Consider the following 19,859-nt stretch of genomic DNA (forward strand, 5'->3'; position numbering starts at 1 on the left):
AACGGTGTTTGAGATAATTTTATTTGTCATAAAGATACGTTGACAAGATAGTTAATGGGTAAAACCCTCCTTTTACAAATGTTGAATTTGTATACATCCACACTAACGTGGCATGCAAAATTCACGGTGTTTGAGGTGTTGGTAAATTTAAATAATATTGTTTGAGGAATCAATGTTATTTTAAATTCAAAGAGTTTTGACCAAATATTTGATCAAAGACAGATCAACTATTAATTTTATTCGTCATAAAGTAAAGTTGACGAGATAATAAAATTAATGAATAAAATCTCCTCTTCGATTTTGTATGCACAAAATTCATGGAGATTTTAAGGAGTTGATCTTGACCAAATGTTTTTGTGATTCTTAGGATGTTTGTCAATCCCTAGTAGTCATACTATAGAAAAAGACTTAGTAGTCCCAATTGTAATGATTGGAAATAGGACTTGGACATTAAGGTAGACTGTCTTCTTAGAACTAAGAACAATTTAGGTGTATTTAATTCATTAGTTGAAACATGTCTAGTGGTGTTATCTACCAGAACCTGGAGTGTAGATACAAGATGCCATTAATCATGTCTGCAATTCATTGCAGGGTTCCAGAAAACCCGACAACTAAATGAAAGGTAAATCACCATCCACATGGGCACTACTGTAAAAGTGGTAACTGTTGCAGTGGGAGATGTTTATCCTTTGATAAGAATAAAATATGGATTTTAAGTAATTGTCTTTACGTACCAAGTTTAGAAAGAACCTGATTTCAGTTTCTAAACTATTATAGATATTATGTCTATTTTGATAACAAAGTTGTTATCAAGAAAAATAGGAAAGTTATCTATTCTGGTATGATGGTTGACAATTTATAATCCAATAGCTCCCACGATGCAACAAATGGAAATTGGTAACACATCTTCTAATTTTAAGAGAAAGCAACCTTCGGAAATGAACCAATTATATCTTTGGCATCTAAAGCTAGGTTATACTTGAGTAGGATTCATTGGTAGCTGATGAACTTTTGGGTTCATTGGTAGTGGAAATCTTTCCAACCTGCGAGTCTTACTTGGAAGAAAAATAACCAAGAAGTTTTTAAGTCCAAGGGGTATGGAGTCAAAGATATGTTGAAATCGGTTCATTCTGATTTGTGTGATCCTATGACTATCCAGACAAGAGGTAGTATTGAATATTTTGTCTAATTTATAGACAACTATTCAAGATACAAATAAATTTACTTAATGTACCGCAAGACTAAGTACTTTGATTAGTTCAAAGAGTACAAGGTTGATGCGGAGAAATAAAGTAAAAAGTCACTATGGAAGATCGTAGTGGCAAGTACCTCTTGAGAGATTTTAGGAGTCACTTATCAGAAGTTGGATTTCAATCCCAACTAACTGCATCTGGTACACCCCAACAGAATGGTGTAGTAGAAAGAAGGTAAAGAACTCTTATGGAATAATTAGATAGATGATGAGTTATTCAGAAAATTACCAAATTTGTTTTAAGGATAAACTCTGAAAATGAAAGTAAACATAGTGCCTTCCAAGTCATAACTCTCTACTCATATAGAATTGCTGAATAGGCGTAAGCCTATTTTGAAGCATATTCGGATTCGGGTAATCTAGCACATATGTTAAAGAGAGATAATGATAAGTTGGATAGGAGTTCACTTGTTTGTAAGTTATCCTAGATAAAAAAAGTAGGTTTATAGTCTTAAAAATCAGAAGGTCATCAATGACTGATTTTTAGAAAAGGACTATATTATAAACCACGTGCTCATAAGTAAATTTGTTCTTAAAGAAATAATAAAGGACATGTCTAACCTAGTACCAACTGTACAAGATGAGATACCACAAGAAAACTGCAACACGTATCACATATGATACACAATTGCAGAAAATACCTTGTCGTAGTGGGAGGGTTGTTAGGCAACCTAAATAGGTTCATGTTTTGGGAGAGTTTTTGGATTCGATCCCTGGAGGACATGAACCTGATCTCCGGTCATATGATGAAGTACTCCAAGATAAAGATGCAGCATCTTGGCAAAGAGTAATGAATAACAGAATTAGAATATATGTATTCTAATAAAATTTGGAAGCTTATAGAATCACCAAATGGTGTAAAAGCCGTTGGGGTGTAAAAAAGGTATATAATAGGAAAAGAGGGATAGACAGGAAGGTGGTAACTTTCAAAGCAAGGCTTGATGAAAAAGGAAACTTTTTTCACTGGTAGCCATGCTTAAGTCTATCCGGATTCTTTTATCTATTTGGCAAGTGGATGTCAAGACAGCATTCCTTAATGGAAGTCTTGAAGAAAGCATCCATATAAAGCAACCAGAAGGGTTCATTGCAAAGGGCTAAGAGCATCTTGTGTAAAGCTCAATCAGTCTATGGACTGAGGCAAAGCTTCAAGGTCTTGGAACATCCGGTTTATCAAAGTAATTCAGACCTATGGATTTATTTAGTAACCGGATAAGTCTTGTGTATACAAAAGGTGTGATGGAAGCGTGGTGGTATTTCTTGTACTATACGTAGATAACATTTTTGGTAGTTGGAAACAATATCAAAATGTTGTCAGAAGTAAGGGTATGGTTGTCCAAACAATTAGATATAAAGGACTTGGGAGAATGTATATATTCTTGAGATCAAAGTAATAAGGGATCGCAAGAAAAGAATATTTTACTTATCCCAAGCTTCATACATCGGAAAAATCCTTGCTCGTTTTAAAGCATGCAAAACTCCAAGAAAGGTTTCTTACCTTTTCAGAATGGAGTAACTTTATCTAAAGATATGTCTCTGTAGACATTAAAGGAGATAAAGGAAATAAAGGCAGTTCTTTATGCTTCGGCTGTCGGAAGCCTAATGAATGCTATGCACGAGATAAGAAATCTGTTTTGCCAAGGGCATAGTTGGCAGATATCAAAGTAACTCTGGACAAGGACAGTGGACTGCAGTAAAGCATATATTGAAGTACCTTAGATGCACTAGAGATTATATGCTAGCTTACAAGGCAATTAATTTGGTCCTTGTGGGTTGCATGGATTTTGACTTCCAATCGGATAGGGACAATAATAAGTCAACCTCGGGGTTTTGTGTTTACTTTAGGAGGTAAAGTCATAACTATGGAAGAGTGATAAGCATAGGTGTTTTTCTGGACTCCACCATAGAAGTTTAGTATATGGCAAGCCTCTGAGGTAGCCATAAAAGCTGAATGACTCAATAACCTCAAGATAGACTTAGATATGATTTCTGGTTTGTCCAAAGATTATTACAATTTATTGTAATAATATTGGTGCAGTAGCAAACTCGAAGAAACCATAAGTCTATAAAGGCAAGTAAACACAATAGAGCGCAAGTACCACCCAATACGAGAAATCGTATAAACGAGGAGAAGTTGTTGCTGCCTAGAATGCATCAGATGATGACCTATAGATCTTTTCACTAAGGTCCTTAAGGCGAGAGCTTTTGATGGACATGTTGAAGGGTTGGGAATCAGATGTATGGCAGCAGATATGGCAGCTTAGTCTTTTAGTATAAGTGGGAGATTGTTGTTGGTGCAACATCCTTCAAGTCAAGGTTGACCTGGTTAACCAAGCTGAGTCTTGGTTTGGGTTTAGATGTTTGACAATAAGATATTGATTGGAGAAGAGTCAAGTAGGTCAAGGTTGACTGGATACTTGACTAAGAAGTCCTAACTGGCAAGCTAGGCAGAAGGAAATCCTGGTGAGTGAAGCCAGGTGAAAGTCCTAGTGAGTGAAGCTAGGCAGAAGGAAATCCTGGTGAGTGAAGCCAGGTGAAAGTCCTAGTGAGTGAAGCTAGGCAGAAGGAAATCCTGGTGAGTGAAGCCAGGTGAAAGTCCTAGTGAGTGAAGCTAGGCAGAATGAAAACCCTAGTGAGTGAAGCTAGGTGAAAGTCCTGGTGAGTGAAGCCAGGCAAGGAAGGAAATCCAGATGGATCAAGGATGATCGGACATCTGGTGTTGGGAAGTCCAAGTAGGTCAAAGGGATTGACTGGATACTTGGCAAGGAAGAAAATCCAGATGGATCAAGGATGATCGGACATCTGGTGTTGGGAAGTCCAAGTAGGTCAAAGGGATTGACCGGATACTTGGCACGACGAGTAAAAGTCCAAGTGGGTCAAAGGGATTGACCGGACACTTGGTGGGGAGTCCTAGCAGGTCAAGGGAGTGACCAGATGCGAGGCATGATGTACCAACAGGTCAAGGTTGACCGGATGTTGGTTAGGGAGGTTTGGGACTTGGTTTTGGGCAAAAACCAAGTGCTGGATCGATCCGTGGATCGATCAGATGTGGATCGATCGGTGGATCGATCCAGTTCTTCTGTTCGCGAAGCTCGGATCGATCCGTGGATCGATCCGAGGTCCCGATCGATCGGCCGATCGATCGGGCGATCTTCCGCGATAGCGCCGGATCGATCCGTGGATCGATCCGGTGAGTGTAATCAGGCGCTCGGATCGATCCGTGGATCGATCAGCCTCCGATCGATTCGGAACATTTGAATCGATCGGGATCCGACCGCTACGTCGGGTTTAAAGCCGCAGGCGAGCGTGGTCTTCGGCATCTCTTCACGAGCTCTTCTCAGATTCATTCCAGCTCCTCCACAGCTCTCTACAAGCACGTGATCGCCAGTTCTTGAAGGTTCTTGGAGGCTTTCCAAGTCAAGAGGCGGATCTATTGCAAGAGGAAGAAGTTAGGGTTAGGGTTTTTACTGCACATCTTGTAAGCTTTTGCTTAACTTGTATTTCCCTTTCTTCTTCTTGTATTGAGAGTGTTGTAGGGCTTCTCCGCCTTCGGTAGTTACCGAAAAGGAGTGTTTCATAGTGGAGGGTGTGTGCGTGGTGTGGATCCTTGGATTAGTCACCTCCTTTGGAGGTGGATACCAAGTAAAATCCTAGTGTTAGCGTGGTTGTATTTGTTTCTGTATTTTCCGCTGCATATTCTTGAAGAAACAATCAACGACAAGCAACGTCGAGGAACGAGCGAGCGACGAGCTATTCACCCCCCCTCTAGCTACTTTTGGTCCTAACAAGTGGTATCAGAGCAAGGCCGCTCTTCACCGGAATCATCGCCGGAAGGGTCAAGCATATCAAGAAAAGCTAGAGGGTGAAGAAGCTGGAGCAAATTCTTCAAGTTCAAGATTTTATCAAGCTCAACTTCAAGATGCAATTCCAAGATGGACTTGGATTTGACACAAGGGTGGCTCCACCATACACTTCTACAAGTTTTGATTCTTGGAGATCAAGAATCGAAAACTTTCTTATGATGGAGATAGAGCAATGGTTTGCTCTAACGGAAGGCTTCAAAGCTCCAACGAACTCCAAGGGCAAGCTTCTAAAGAAAAGCAGATGGAGCTCGGAGCAAATTCAAAGGGGCGAGGCAAATGACAAAGTGACCAAGCTTTTGGTCAACTTATTGCCTAGCCACATCTTGGCTCAAGTTGGAGAATTCGAAGATGCCAAGGAGCTTTGGAGTAAATTGGCCAAGCTTCATGAAGAGATCCCCTCCACTGTACGAGATCAAGAAGAATCCAGAGAGGGAGACTCTTTGGAGCAAGACCAAGAGGAGGATTCCGAGGTTGAGAGATGCTCAACCTCCGAAGAAGAGGAAATCCAAGAAGCTTCATCCTCAAGGGAATGCAACGAAGGGAACAAGGAGGGAGCATACTCCTTGTTTCATATTCAAGATGATGAAGCCTCCACCTCTAGGATTGAGGGGGAGCAATCCTTGGTGACACCGGATCAAGAAGAAGGAGAAGCCTCTACATCCGGGTCAAGAGAAGAAGAGGAGGAAGAAGCTTCTACCTCCATAAGTCAAGAAAAATCAAATGGAGGAGAATCAAGGTCCGATCAAGAGGAAGCTTCTACCTCCGGATCCAAAGAAAAAGATGCCACCCCTACAAGCAAAGGTATAAATATTTCAATTAATAATAAAAATCATATTATATGCTTTGAATGTAGGGAACATGGGCACTACAAGAGCAAGTGCCCTAAATTAGCCAAGAAGAAGGGCCAAGTGGCACAAAGGGCAAGGTGAAGCCCAAGGAGACCATCCCAACACAAAGAAGAGCAAGGAGCATATTATATGCTTCTCTTGCAATCAAAAGGGGCATTATCGTAGTCAATGCCCCAAGGGGAAGAAGAAGGTCAAGGCTCAAGGAGGCACTAGTCAAGGGGGAGCCTCCAAGGTAAAAAGGAAGGTAATTTTCATTGAGCCTATTCCTTTGCAAAATGGTAAAAAGCATGATAGTTCAAATTTTTATCATTTTAATGCAATTTACCATAAGAATAGAAAGCATGAGGGTTTTAAGGAAAAGCATGTGGCCCTACATGCTAAGACTATCACTCCTAGGGTTAGGAATGTAGGTAAAAGTCTAGGCAATAACTCTAAGGATTTTAGATACAAGCCTAAAAACCAACATGCTCATGGACTTAATGAAAAACCAAATCCTAAGGATTTAATGATAGAAAATCAAGTCTTAAGATCAAGACTTGATAAAATGGAAAAGACCCTAAAAAAGATGGAAAATATCCTAAAAGGGCAAAATGAGCAAAACCTAGGGCTAGGAAAGTCAAAGCCATCAAATAGCCATAGAGGTTTGGGATACAAACCAAAGGCTAAGAAGGATGTGCCTAGTTATCATAGGGTTCCATATAGTTATGGAACAAACCCTAGGTTTAGTGGTCAAGTCAAGAATACTAGGGAAGTCATCCCTAAGAGTATTTTTGCAACCAAAGTGACTAAGACTTCTAAGAAGTCTAAGAAAGTCACTAACAAGGTCACAAGGGAGGCTATCCCTAGGGTTGACCTAGAAAATGTGACCAAGGCTTCTAAGAAGCCAAACAAGGTCACTAGGAAGGTATCTAGGGAAGTTATCCCTAGTGAGTACCTAAAGCATCCAAGGAGCACCAATAGGTGTTGGGTTCCTAGGAGCATCTTCTCTACCCCATAGAGGGGGTTAGAGAGTGTCAACTCCGATTGGAAGGGTAGTTAACCCAACCTTGAGGAAATTGACACTCAAGGAGCATTTTCAAGGTTTTTGTTAACCTTCGAAAATGAAATGGAACAATTATTTACTCCTTGAAAGAGTAAAATGTGCCTAGTGGTGAAAAATTGATTTTAGTCTTTAAATGGCACATATTGGGAAATTCATAAGAACTACCAAGTTGGGATTTTAGTATGTTCTTAGAAAACTTAAGGCAATCCGGGCCTTAATTTAAAAGTGCTACTCTTGTGGAAAAATGAAATATGTCAACATTTGAGGAATATGCTTAATTTCAATTGGCATAAATTAATCAAGGGAATTAGAAATGCCAATTTAGGCTTTGACAGTTTCTTGAAGCACTTTAGGGCAATCTAGGTTTAAGTTGTAAGTTTAGCTAAGGTTTTAAGGATACTTAGATAGTTAATCTAGGTATACTTTATTTATGCTAAATCTTGTCATGATTGTTTGCCCATCATATGCCATGACATCATGTCTACTTTTGCATTCATGACTTATTATGAAAAATACAAAAATACCATGTCATGACATTCATACATCATGTAGTTATAGGATATTTTCTTTTGAAAGTTATTTCCTTTTGATGTATGCCATAACATTATCATGCATTAGTTCAATTCCTTGTAATTAAGGACAAAAGGCATTTAACAACAATTATTAACAAGTGACATCCTTGGTGGATGTCTAGTATATATCTAAAATGCCTAGATAGATATGCATGATCCCTAGAATAGGGCAAAACCAAAATCTTACATCTCACAAGGACTATAAGATGACTTGTATGTATTTTAGTGCACATTAGATACAAGTGAGATGTTAGGAAGATGAACAAAACTCAAGATGTTGATTTAGTGCATTCTTTTGAGTTTTAGGTTCATCAAAACACATAGTTATGTGTTTTCCCATCATTGGGAAAGCTAATGTACAAGTCATGTGCATTATGCCCAAGGAACATGATGGGATATTGGTTTTGAAAATGTTTTTAAAATGTTTTTGGAAAACCTTGGTGAAGGCTATCTTTTGATAGTAATCACCATTGAATAGTTAGACACAAACTTGAAGAAAACACTAAAGTTTTTGTACGTTTTCAAGTTTGTGTCAATCTTTGAAAATATGATGTATTTTCATAGAAAACTATTTTTCCTTGATAATATATGCCCTAAACAATGTCTACACGAAATTTCATAATTTTTGGATTTTTGTAGAATTTTCTAGGGGTTTCTGAAGTTGACTGAAATGGAATTTCAGCAACTATCAGAGCTCCGATCGATTCATGGATCGATTGGAGTTCCTGAATCAATCCATGTCTCCCGCGAGCAGAAGCTCGCTGGATCGATCAGCCGATCGATCCGGTAGTCTGAATCGATCCGTGGATAGATTCAGAAAGGTTCAATCGATTGGAACCCAACTCCAATCGATTCAAGTTGCTGATTTTGGCTGGGAAAGCCTGATTTCAGCACTTTGAACCTATTTTAGTCTAGGTAACCATTCCAAACCCTTAAAATACATTTGTATACATAAAAAGGGTGTTTTCGTGTTGAAAACAAGGATGGAATGGTAAAGGAAGGCTAAGTTGAAGTTTAGGATGAGGTTTGTTTCAAATTTTGAACATTTGAACCTCAAAACTTCTAAATCTGGGTTTCCTAAAGGTTTAGGGATTCCAAGTCATTGTTGGTGCAATGACAGAAGTTACCACCATGTCTTTAGGGGGAGGGACTCTTTAAAGGCATGAAAATTATTTTTCATGAACCTTGGAAGGTGGTTAACCTTCATTGAAACTGCTCAAGGTTGAGCATTTAAACTTGAAATGGGGATAAATGGGGAGTGGATATCCTCATCATTTCAAGTGGCAACTCAAGTGGTTGAAAATGCTCAAGGTTGGGTATTTGTCAACATTGAGGGAGAAGTTAAGGATAATGAAGGGTATGGGACCTTCAATATTGAGTTAATCACAATGAGTGAAATTGTGATCACGATGAGCAACTCTTCAGGGGGAGAGTCTTCAACAAATGGAGTTGTTGAAGTGTGCTCAAAATTGGAGCATAGGTTGATGTGTGTCCAAAGACGGGTTGATGTTTTTGTAGGGGATTGATGTGTGCCAATAGGGGGAGAATGAAAGGAAGTAAGTTAGGTTTTCATTACCTAGAGGGAGTTTGCCCTCTAAGGGGGAGAATGAAAAGCTTAATTTATGGGTTCATTACCTAGTGGCATGAAGAAGGAGGCTATAGGATTAGCCTAACTTACATGTGGGATTGTAAGTGTTATTGTGGTATTGTCAAACATCAAAAAGGGGGAGATTGTTGGTGCAACATCCCTCAAGTCAAGGTTGACCTGGTTAACCAAGCTGAGTCTTGGTTTGGGTTTAGATGTTTGACAATAAGATATTGATTGGAGAAGAGTCAAGTAGGTCAAGGTTGACTGGATACTTGACTAAGAAGTCCTAACTGGCAAGCTAGGCAGAAGGAAATCCTGGTGAGTGAAGCCAGGTGAAAGTCCTAGTGAGTGAAGCTAGGCAGAAGGAAATCCTGGTGAGTGAAGCCAGGTGAAAGTCCTAGTGAGTGAAGCTAGGCAGAATGAAAACCCTAGTGAGTGAAGCTAGGTGAAAGTCCTGGTGAGTGAAGCCAGGCAAGGAAGGAAATCCAGATGGATCAAGGATGATCGGACATCTGGTGTTGGGAAGTCCAAGTAGGTCAAAGGGATTGACTGGATACTTGGCAAGGAAGAAAATCCAGATGGATCAAGGATGATCGGACATCTGGTGTTGGGAAGTCCAAGTAGGTCAAAGGGATTGACCGGATACTTGGCACGACGAGTAAAAGTCCAAGTGGGTCAAAGGGATTGACCGGACACTTGGTGGGGAGTCCTAGCAGGTCAAGGGAGTGACCAGATGCGAGGCATGATGTACCAACAGGTCAAGGTTGACCGGATGTTGGTTAGGGAGGTTTGGGACTTGGTTTTGGGCAAAAACCAAGTGCTGGATCGATCCGTGGATCGATCCAGGATGTGGATCGATCAGTGGATCGATCCAGATTCTTCCCAGCGAACAGAAAGCTTCTGGATCGATCCGTGGATCGATCCAGAGGTCCCGATCGATCAGCCGATCGATCGGGACGATGCTGCTTCGCGCGATAAGCGCTGGATCGATCCGTGGATCGATCCAGGCGCGTTTCCAGAGCACAGAGGCGCTCTGGATCGATCCGTGGATCGATCCAAAGCCTCCCCGATCGATTCGGAACATTTGAATCGATCGGGATCCGACCGTTACGTCGGGTTTAAAGCCGCAGGCGAGCGTGGTCTTCGGCATCTCTTCACGAGCTCTTCTCAGATTCATTCCAGCTCCTCCACAGCTCTCTACAAGCACGTGATCGCCAGTTCTTGAAGGTTCTTGGAGGCTTTCCAAGTCAAGAGGCGGATCTATTGCAAGAGGAAGAAGTTAGGGTTAGGGTTTTTACTGCACATCTTGTAAGCTTTTGCTTAACTTGTATTTCCCTTTCTTCTTCTTGTATTGAGAGTGTTGTAGGGCTTCTCCGCCTTCGGTAGTTACCGAAAAGGAGTGTTTCATAGTGGAGGGTGTGTGCGTGGTGTGGATCCTTGGATTAGTCACCTCCTTTGGAGGTGGATACCAAGTAAAATCCTAGTGTTAGCGTGGTTGTATTTGTTTCTGTATTTTCCGCTGCATATTCTTGAAGAAACAATCAACGACAAGCAACGTCGAGGAACGAGCGAGCGACGAGCTATTCACCCCCCCTCTAGCTACTTTTGGTCCTAACAATTGTTAGAGTGTATACTAAAAGCCTAGCTTTTGGTATAAACATTTATCTAGAAATAAGAATCACATTGGTCAAATATCTACATTTATGATAAATGTAGTTGTTCAATTAATTTATATTGTAGATAACATGGTGTGTGGTGTCACACACAGAGGATCATGTTATCAGTACCTTATAAATTATAAACAGTAGCTCACGACCATAATGGAAAGGAACAAACCATTGGAAGGTCGTAGTGTAATTAGGTATTAGTTTATCTTAACTGTATAATTACACTAGTACACTTAGAGTGTATTGAGTAGGACCATTAGAGGTCGTTTCCTTTATACTGACTTTATAAAGAAACAAAGACCTCAGTTATTATGGAAGTGTGTGCTCTTAATCCTAATATAATAACGAGCACATATATTTGATATTTATTTCTTTAATTTATCAATGGGTGAGATTTAGTTCGATGAATCAATAAGCCCGATAAGTTGGGAAATGATATCACTTATAGTGTGTGTTGTTGATTATAGAAGGAAACTGTGTCCTAGTGATCTAGGTTGAGAATGTCCCCAAGAGGAGCTCATAAGGATTGTCATGTTAAACCCTGCAGGTGGACATAGTCCGACATGACGATGAAGTTGAGTGGTACTACTCTTGGAGCTAGATATTAATTAAGTGAGTTGTCAATAACTTACTTAATTAGTGGACATTTGTTATCTTAAACACAGGGAGACTAACACACTCATAATAAGAAGGAGCCCAAAATGTAATTTGGGATTGGTGCGGTAGTTCAATAATAGTTCTTTAGTGGAATGAATTATTATTGATGAAATTTAGTTGTGTGTTCGGGGTGAACACGGGATGCTTAATTTCATCGGGAGACCAAAATCAATTCCTCCTCTCGGTCCCTATCGTAGCCTCTAGTATATAGAGATTTATACCCACCGCATACCCACCTTCTTACCCATCCAATGGGGCCGGCCAAGCTAGCTTGGAACCCAAGCTAGGGCCGGCCAAGACCAAGTGGATGAGCCATGTAGGTGGCCGGCCAAAGCTTGGGTCCCAAGCTTAGGTGGCCGGCCACTAGAATATTAAAAGGATTTTTATTAAAATTATTTCTTATGTGGATATCATGATTTTAAAAGAGAGTTTAAAAATTAAAAATTTCCTTTTATAACTTTCTACAAAAGATTAAGAGAAGAGATTAATCTCTTTCCTTATTTGTAGATTAAAAGGATGGTTTTAATTTTGGTAAAACTTTCCTTATTTGTAAATCATCTACATGTTTAAAAGAGAGTTTAAAATTTGAAATCTTTCCTTATTTGTTGATTAAAGGAGGATTTTAAATTTTAAGAAAACTTTCCTTTTTAACCATGTTCATGATTTAAAAGAAAGTTTAAAAATTAATAATTCTCTTTTATTAGTTTCTACAAAAGATTGAGAAAAGATTTGATATCTTTCCTTATTTGTAGATTAAAAGAGATTTTAATTTTTAGAGATAACTTTCTTTTTATCCACATGTTTAAAAGAAAGATTTTAATTTATTAAATTTCCTTTTTATAAACCAATCATGAAGGGATTAAATTATTGGAGAAATTTTATAAATTTCTGGAGACAAATTAGGAAGTTTTAATTAATTAAAACTCTCCTTGTTTGTAGCTTTGGTGTGGCCGGCCATGTAAATTGAGAAAAGGAAAATTATTTTTAATTAAATAAATTTTTCCTTTTCATGGCAAAAGAATTAAGGAAGTTTTTAATTAAATTTCCTTATTTGCCAAGACCAAGGATTATAAAAGAGGGGGTAGAGAAGGCTTCATGGAGAACAACCTCTATTATTTCTCTCCCTCTTTTCCTTGGTGTTGTGGCCGGCCAACCTCTCTTCCTCTCTTCCTCTTGGTGGTGGCCGAACCTTCTCTATTTGCTTGGAGCTCTTGTGGTGGCCGGATACTACTTGGAGAAGAAGAAGAAGAAAGAGAGAAAGCTTGTATCCCTTGGAGCTTGGTTGGTGGAAAAAGATCTTCATCTTTTGGAAGCTTTGTGCTTGGCCGAAACTTGAAGAAAGGAGAAGAAGGTGCTTTGGTGGATTCTCATCTCGGAAGATCGTTGCCCACACAACGTCCGAGGTTAGAAGAGGAATACGGTAGAAGATCAAGAGGTCTTTCTAAAAGGTATAACTAGTAATTTTTCTTTCCGCATCATGCTAGTTATTTATGGAAATAATACCAAATACAAGAGGCTTACGATTCTAGTATTTCGAATATGTTTTTCGAAGTTGTGTTCTTTTGTTTTATTTTTCCTTGTGATTTGATTGTTCTTTTCGGTTAACCTAAAGTTATTTTAGGAAATTAAATATTAGATTTCTATAAAAGGTTTTGTCTAGTCGGTGGTGGTTGCTCCCATATCCAAGAAGGCCATGTGCCTCGCCACGTCAGTACTGGGAACCAATTATGGAAATTAATATTTAATGGAATTAATAACTTAAGGTGATTTGGGTCGAACGTGTTAAGTTCCGCAGGAGATCCAAGTCAAAACCTAAAAGAACAAATAGATTAAGTTTTGGATCAAACGTGTTAAGTTCCGCAGGCGATCCAAAATTTAATTTAAAAGAACACATGGTAGCTAGGAAAAGATTCAGACCTTTGTACAAAATTTTTGTACAGTAAAACCTCTAGGCTTTCCGAGTAGCAACCAACAATCTCATAGTAAATTTTATTAGTATCTCACTTTAATTTTAAGTACCACCTCTCTTGAACTATCGTTTCGGGTCATCCATTACATGCCGTATGAATCATAATTAAGAGTTGGTTATCCCACGGATTGTCTGATCTCCTACATGCAAAAGTCATGTTCCGTTAGGAAAAATGTTCCTTGATTTACCCAAATAATAACAAAACATATACATCATTACGTACGTAGTTAGCTACTCCATCACTGCATTTCCTTGCATGGCTTCTATTGAACACTATGTTTTTTATATAATACATTAATTAACTGTGAATTAATTTTTACAATATCAGAGAAAACATTATATTATCCTGCAGATTTTTTTTCTCCATGCAAAAATATAAATATTTAATTTCTTTAGCTTCATAAATATAACTATATACGGAGCTTTCATGGTTTCTCCACGTGGCTACCAACTCCTGCATCACGTAAGAAAAATGAATTAATAAATTATTTTTTTTAATGGAAATTAAAAGAGATAAGAGCGATAGGAATTTTAATTAATTAAGTACTTACGTGTACTTGATTAATTAGTCGAGTTGATAACAGAGTTGGTTAAAGGCGGGCAAGTTGTGGTCGAAGAGCGCCACGTAGACTTCGATGCCGGCGGCGGAGTCTCCGGCGACGGACGGAAGGAGTACTATCATCCCCTCGGCCGGCGAGTAGGTCGGCATGAAGCAGAATGGGTGGCCGGCGCCGAAGTCGACGTCGTGGAAGGGGAAGCGGAGCCAGCTGTGCACCTCGAGGTGGGGGCTCATGACACACTCTACGGCGTCCGCGGTCGTCTCCAGGTCCTCCGCCCGCACCGCAGGCGAGCTGGCGAAGTCGATGAAGGAGCGGAAGTAGCGGTCGTCGGCGACACGGGAGATGGCGTCGCTCACGATGGTGGCGGCGTGGCCCAGAGGGCGATGGGACACATCGCCGGCCGGAGATCTGGGGAGGGCCCACAGGACGAGGTTGCCGAAGTATTCGTCGGGGACGGGCGGCCGGAGGCGGGCGCGGCCGTCCACCGAGATCCGCACCTGGACGCAGCGACTCGTTTATTATATTAAAAAAATTTCATTTCGCCCCTTCTAATTTTCCTTATTTTTGAAATATCCTCTAAGTTTCAAAAATTGCTATTCATAGTAAAAAAAATATATTGTTTTTAAGAAAATAAATGAGAGATATTAATAATTTTTAGATTACCTCAGTGGTCGTCCGCGGGTCGAGGCCGCGTGCGCGGGTAGTGACGCGCCACAGGTGGGCCACCAGGCACTCGAACGTGGTGAACCGCCGCCTCGAGTCGCCGCCGCTGGCGGTGGCGGACGCCTTGGCCTTGAGTCCGGCGAGGAATTGCTTCCCGAAATGGGTGCGGTGCACCACCACGCAGTCCTTGCGGGGGTCCTCCTTGGAAGCCCCGAACATCTTCCTCGCGGCGAACTCCGCGCCGCGGTGCTCGAACTCGACGCGCGGCGGCCGCCGCGGCGGGAAGAGCGCCGCGCGGTTGTAAATAACTTGAGGGTGACCAATCGGGAGCCCGCGCGTGGCGCGGCCCCAGGCGACGAGGAAGTTGCTCGCCGCGTGGCCGTCGGCGACTAGGTGGTGAGCCGTGAACCCCACGGTGAGGGTCCCGCACGCGAACCTCGTGAGCTGGACCTGCACCAGCTCGGGGCCCACCGGGTGGATCGGCGGGTGCAGGGCTAGCAGCGCCGGCGAAGGCTTCGTCAGCGCCGCCCGGTCGAAGGCGGCGTCCGAAGAAGCCTCCACGAACCGAGCACCGCCGTCGTTGAGGAGGACGAACGGCTCGTCCTCAACGTCGACGTCGAAGGCGAGGCGGCCGGCCCAGTCGCGGTAGTGGGCGAGGGCGCGGGCGAGGCCGAAGGCGATGTCGGCAGTGGAGACGGCCACCGGAGGGGAGAAGCCATAGATGACGGCGATGTGGGTGTCGTAGGTGATCTTGTCGAACTGGCTGAGGCGGACGCGGAGGTCGGTCGCGGGCGGTGGACCGCCTGCGCCGGCATCGTAGAGGGGCTTCACGAGGGTGGAGCTCACCACTCGAACCCTCGACGGAGTGGACCCCGGGAAAGTTTGCTCCGGCACCGGCATTGCGTGGGTTTTAATATAAACCTTAATTAAATACCTTAATTAAGTTTTAATTTGGTGAGAGGAAGTGACTAACTGTGGTTGGAGTGGAGCTGTGGAGGAGCTTAAATAAGGCGAAGGCAATGCAAATTTTGACGTCATCATGATGTATGCATGCAGGCATGCATGTATGGATATTATAAAATTTAACAGAAAACTCTAAATATATTTGATGAATTATTTTTTGACTCTGGTTTTTGTTTGGTGGGGGAATTAAATAAAGGTTATTTTTGACTTTTGGATGCATATATACCTGACTAGTTGTTCCGTGAAGTCCGTATAATTTATATATGCTTTGAACAACACTCTCATCTCGTTGAGTCGGCAACTGAGAAAGGGCACATTAATTTTCTATTTTACCCCCTCTTATTATTTACTATGATGTTGAATTTTTAAAAATAATAAATACACCCTTCAGTCAATTGCTACGTTAAGTTTGAATTTCTTGCCAGAAAATTATATATCTATGCATATTTAATTTCTAGAAATGTTTGGTGCCTGAAGAAAATATGTGCAAGAGTAGTGTCGGATGAGACTTCTGAAAGAGCTTCTCGAACATATGGACAACTCATATTACATCATATTTTGGAGAATATATTGAGAAAGATTAGTGTTGTATTATAAATATGTCGGCTGATCACAAATTCATTTAAAATATGTATTATGGGGAATGAGGATACACAAATTATTTGATTTGATGCCTAAACTATTCAATTTGATGAAAACAAAATGATTATAGAATTAAGTTGTTTGGTGTAAATTTTGGTAGGATGATCTTGCAACCTGGCTTAGAATTGAACTAGCTTGTGATAAATTGTGAGTTTATTCTCACCTACTTTGCAGCTGTATAATCTAATGTTAGAGGTAATGATCTTCTGTTTTCAGAATATTCTCAATAATCTAAAGATATTCCTGTGCAAGCATCATATTAACAGAAGCACACAGAAGAGATTTGAACATAAAAATTGGAGATCAATTAATATTGAGCTCGGCTCAAACTCCTTTACTAAAACAAATACAAACACAGTTGAGTTCACTTATTGATTTCTGTTCATGCAAAACGATATTTATATCAAACATGGGAAGGTTGTAGATACAAAGAACTTGTAACTTTATTGAACCCATTTTGTAGCTCGACCTCACATTTATAATGGGAGGATTCGTAGATACACGGACCTTAGGATGTATCGAAGATCAGCTCATGAAGGCCGAGTCTTGAATTCTTTTGGTAGCTTAGAATGCTGACCATACTTGAAGGTTGACTTCCGGACAATTAGCCTCAGTAGATTAACTCGGTCCCAATCAGTGAGTTTAGAAATTTGGATCTTAATCATCACCACCCAACTTCCTAAACTTTAGAGGAAGAGAATCATCAAAATTTGCAGTTCTCTTAAATCTCCTCATGTTCCACTGTGAAGCACGTTTTTGTGGATTGTCGGCGCAGACTGTAGTGTCAAGAGGGTTTGCTGAAGTTTTCTGATGCAAGACATGAAAATCCTGTCAGTGAGAAAGAAGCAGTAGGTTTCATGTCATATACTTTTGGAATTTCAGATTAAAAAAAAGAATAAATGGAAGATAAAGGAATCAATATGCATTTTGGTTGAAAGTCGACATGAAATATAGCAACTGGAAATCAATAAGAATTAGGTTCAGTATGCCAGAATATCAGTAGGTGATTGGCAGATAAATCTTGTAGATTAACACATGAAAAATCTAAAATGACCATTCATAACCATCGAATTGTGGAGTGTTATGCTGCTAATGCTTGATTGTAATCAATGTGTTCCTTGATTTTTTATTTGCTAAAGAAGGGGATGATATAAGCAAGGCACATAATTATGTCAATGAGGTGGAATGTAGCTTTCAGTTATGGTTTCAATGCAATGGACGATCCAATCTTAAGATAAGAACAATATGAACTCAATAAATGCACCAAGTGACCTATTTTATCTCTCAACTGCCCTGTGCGTGTATGCTCGATCTAACCTCGTTTATGTAAACACATTGTCAGGTACTGACATGCTGAAAATATTTTCATGTGCTTCCTGAGAGGACTGGAATTTTCTTAAACTTTTGATCCTTGGACAATGAAATATACAGATGTACATTCCAGGTATTTCTCCTGATGACAACCTTCATGAGCACATAAATATAGACGACAAAATGTTGATTTTACCTTTTAAAAACAATTTTCTGACGTTTTTGGCTGGGAGTATTATATGATAAAATTGCTAAATTAATGTATCTTTCTTATGCCAATGTTTATCAAATGGTTACTGTATTGCAAAGTGGCATATCTTGTCCCCTAAATATCCATGTCCTATATAGCACAGAAAGCTACCTTTGGTCTTTATTTCAACTATGATCCTATCCAAATCCGTAAAAGAAGTAACAAAGAAGAAATTTAACATTGCCCAAATAAAGAGGAAGGAGCAGAAATTTAATCTAGAAACTGGCTGAATCGAGTGAAACAACACTCTCTCTAAAATGAGTGAATTTAAGACACATATTTGGATTATTCTTTTACTTTTTTTTTTAGATAATGAATATTGCTTTATATTTATATATCAAACTTGAAACTCTTTCAAGCTGTCAGATTCCAGAATGTGCAAAGCCAGTTTGAGGCATTTTACACCATTGGTTTTCTTAACTTTCTTGAGGTAAGAAAGAGCTCTAGTTTAATCATCTAAGTTAGGGATTCATGAATTCTCATTCTCCTTCACACCTAAACCTAATGTTCCTACTTATCTTCTTCCTCCACTATTTTTCAATTTTCTTCCTTTGATTCTATATCAAGTAGATATGCAGAAGTTTAATCCCTCTGACCTACTAATTAGGCCTAAGAGCATGTGATGGTGGGTTCTAATCAAAGATCGATAGTTGGCATACCCAAAAATGGTATAAACCATGAACAATGTACAGAAATTCTATTCACTATTACGTTACCAATTAAATTTAAGGCAGTAAGGTAAAGACAACATGATCTTACATGAGATGTTCTAACTGAAGAAGCCATGCCGTCACCGCCAGCATCACAAGGTCCAGTGCCTGAGGAGGAAAACAGATGACGACACTTTCAGTAATTAGCTAAACTACTCAAATTAAAGTAAATGTCTCAGGGAAGTTTTATCCTCCCTAATAATGCTGACCAGAAGTGCTCGCTCGCCATGGATCAATTGGGAATTGTCGTTCGAATCCTCTACAAGATGGTAAATGTTCAACCCCACTTGGTGCTAAGAAGGAAATAGGCAATGGCAAATCCCAATTTCTTGGAGGTCTCATTCGACTTCGATTCTCCAAAATTCCTGTGCTTCCAATTCTTGTTCCTCTACTCCTATCTATCAAGTGAGCAGAGTTGAAGAATGGAGATACCGAAACCCGACTGCGCCCATCAAGTTTCCTCCTTGAGGGGCAGAGAAAATTCCAGTTATCAGATTTCTTGCCAGGGGGAAGAGGTTCCAGTTTCCTTCCGTTACCAGATCCAAAAACTTCTCGTTCCCTATCGAATTCTTCCCCGAGGTGAGCCATCTTGCGAAATAGAGGAAAACGACCGCTAACCTCACCATAATCGTCCTTAACAAAAACTCTTCCACCGCCATTGTAGCTACCTGCAAGGCGTCCAGGTCCCCCTCGAGGAAGGGCTGAGCTCGGCCTAAACTGAAAGGGTCCAAACCCATTGAGCAAATCGTTTCCTCCGCAGTCCACCACAATCCGATGCGGAGGCGGCGGCGGCGGTGGTGGTAAAGGAGACTGAGACTGGGGGACGAATGTGAGCCTCCGCTGTAACAGATCAAAGTAGCCGCGGGCGACGAAGGGCGAATCGAGATTCGGAATCGACATTCGGGTGCGGGACTCGTCGGTGTCGATGGTGACAACGTCCAAGGTGGCGCCGGGGTGATCGAAGGGCGTCCGGAGCTTTCTTCCATCGGGAATAGGGGGCTGTGCAGCGGGGGGAAGAGGGGGAAGCTTGAGATTGAGGCGGGAGACCCAAGAGGACGCACGTAGGGTTCGAACTTGCCCGTCTGGGAACGAGAAGGAGCTTCGGCGACCTTCGCCGCTGAGGCGGGCGGCGGAGCTCTTGCTGTCGACGGAGCCCCTCGAAGAAGAGTGGACCGAGCGAGTGGCCATGAACACGAAAGGATAAGACGAAGCTGCTTAATAGGGAGGTTATTGTTCTACAAAGGCATCTAATGTGATAATTTGATGGGCCGGGCTTCGGTCTTTATTTTGGACTTTGGTGCTAAT

At 40.9% G+C, this 19,859-nt stretch overlaps 2 protein-coding genes across 3 annotated transcripts; both read right to left on the reverse strand.

Annotated features, from left to right (window-relative positions):
* Positions 1 to 13,648: 13,648 nt before the first annotated feature.
* On the reverse strand, positions 13,649 to 15,648 carry LOC122049698 (agmatine coumaroyltransferase-2-like). Its single transcript, XM_042611056.1, has 3 exons — positions 14,679 to 15,648; positions 14,007 to 14,512; positions 13,649 to 13,909 (listed from the first exon to the last, which is right to left on the reverse strand). The coding sequence occupies exons 1-2, from the start codon at positions 15,576 to 15,578 to the stop codon at positions 14,021 to 14,023; spliced, it is 1,392 nt and encodes a 463-aa protein (XP_042466990.1). The 5' UTR covers positions 15,579 to 15,648; the 3' UTR covers positions 13,649 to 13,909; positions 14,007 to 14,020.
* Positions 15,649 to 16,588: 940 nt separating this feature from the next.
* Positions 16,589 to 19,768, reverse strand: LOC122048005. 2 transcript variants are annotated; one of them, XM_042609587.1, is made up of 3 exons: positions 18,764 to 19,768; positions 18,604 to 18,662; positions 16,589 to 17,090 (listed from the first exon to the last, which is right to left on the reverse strand). In XM_042609587.1, the coding sequence occupies exons 1-3, from the start codon at positions 19,740 to 19,742 to the stop codon at positions 16,941 to 16,943; spliced, it is 1,188 nt and encodes a 395-aa protein (XP_042465521.1). In that variant the 5' UTR covers positions 19,743 to 19,768; the 3' UTR covers positions 16,589 to 16,940. The 2 variants fall into 2 exon arrangements, with proteins under 2 accessions (XP_042465521.1, XP_042465520.1); XM_042609586.1 differs by having other exon boundaries at positions 16,589 to 17,111.
* Positions 19,769 to 19,859: the final 91 nt, after the last annotated feature.

This window comes from Zingiber officinale, chromosome 2B (genome assembly GCF_018446385.1).
Source record: "Zingiber officinale cultivar Zhangliang chromosome 2B, Zo_v1.1, whole genome shotgun sequence".
NCBI lineage: Eukaryota > Viridiplantae > Streptophyta > Magnoliopsida > Zingiberales > Zingiberaceae > Zingiber > Zingiber officinale.

Bases quoted from the DNA above. Each gene is read 5' to 3' on its own strand.
- LOC122049698 (XM_042611056.1), bottom strand. From the start codon at position 15,578: ATGCCGGTGCCGGAGCAAACTTTCCCGGGGTCCACTCCGTCGAGGGTT. The intron at 14,513-14,678 runs GTAATCTAAAAA...CGCTGCGTCCAG, and splicing joins ACCCGCGGACGACCACTGAG to GTGCGGATCTCGGTGGACGG.
- LOC122048005 (XM_042609586.1), bottom strand. From the start codon at position 19,742: ATGGCCACTCGCTCGGTCCACTCTTCTTCGAGGGGCTCCGTCGACAGC. The intron at 18,663-18,763 runs GTCAGCATTATT...TTTCCTCCTCAG, and splicing joins ATGGCGAGCGAGCACTTCTG to GCACTGGACCTTGTGATGCT. The intron at 17,112-18,603 runs GTAAGATCATGT...TCTCACTGACAG, and splicing joins CTTCAGTTAGAACATCTCAT to GATTTTCATGTCTTGCATCA.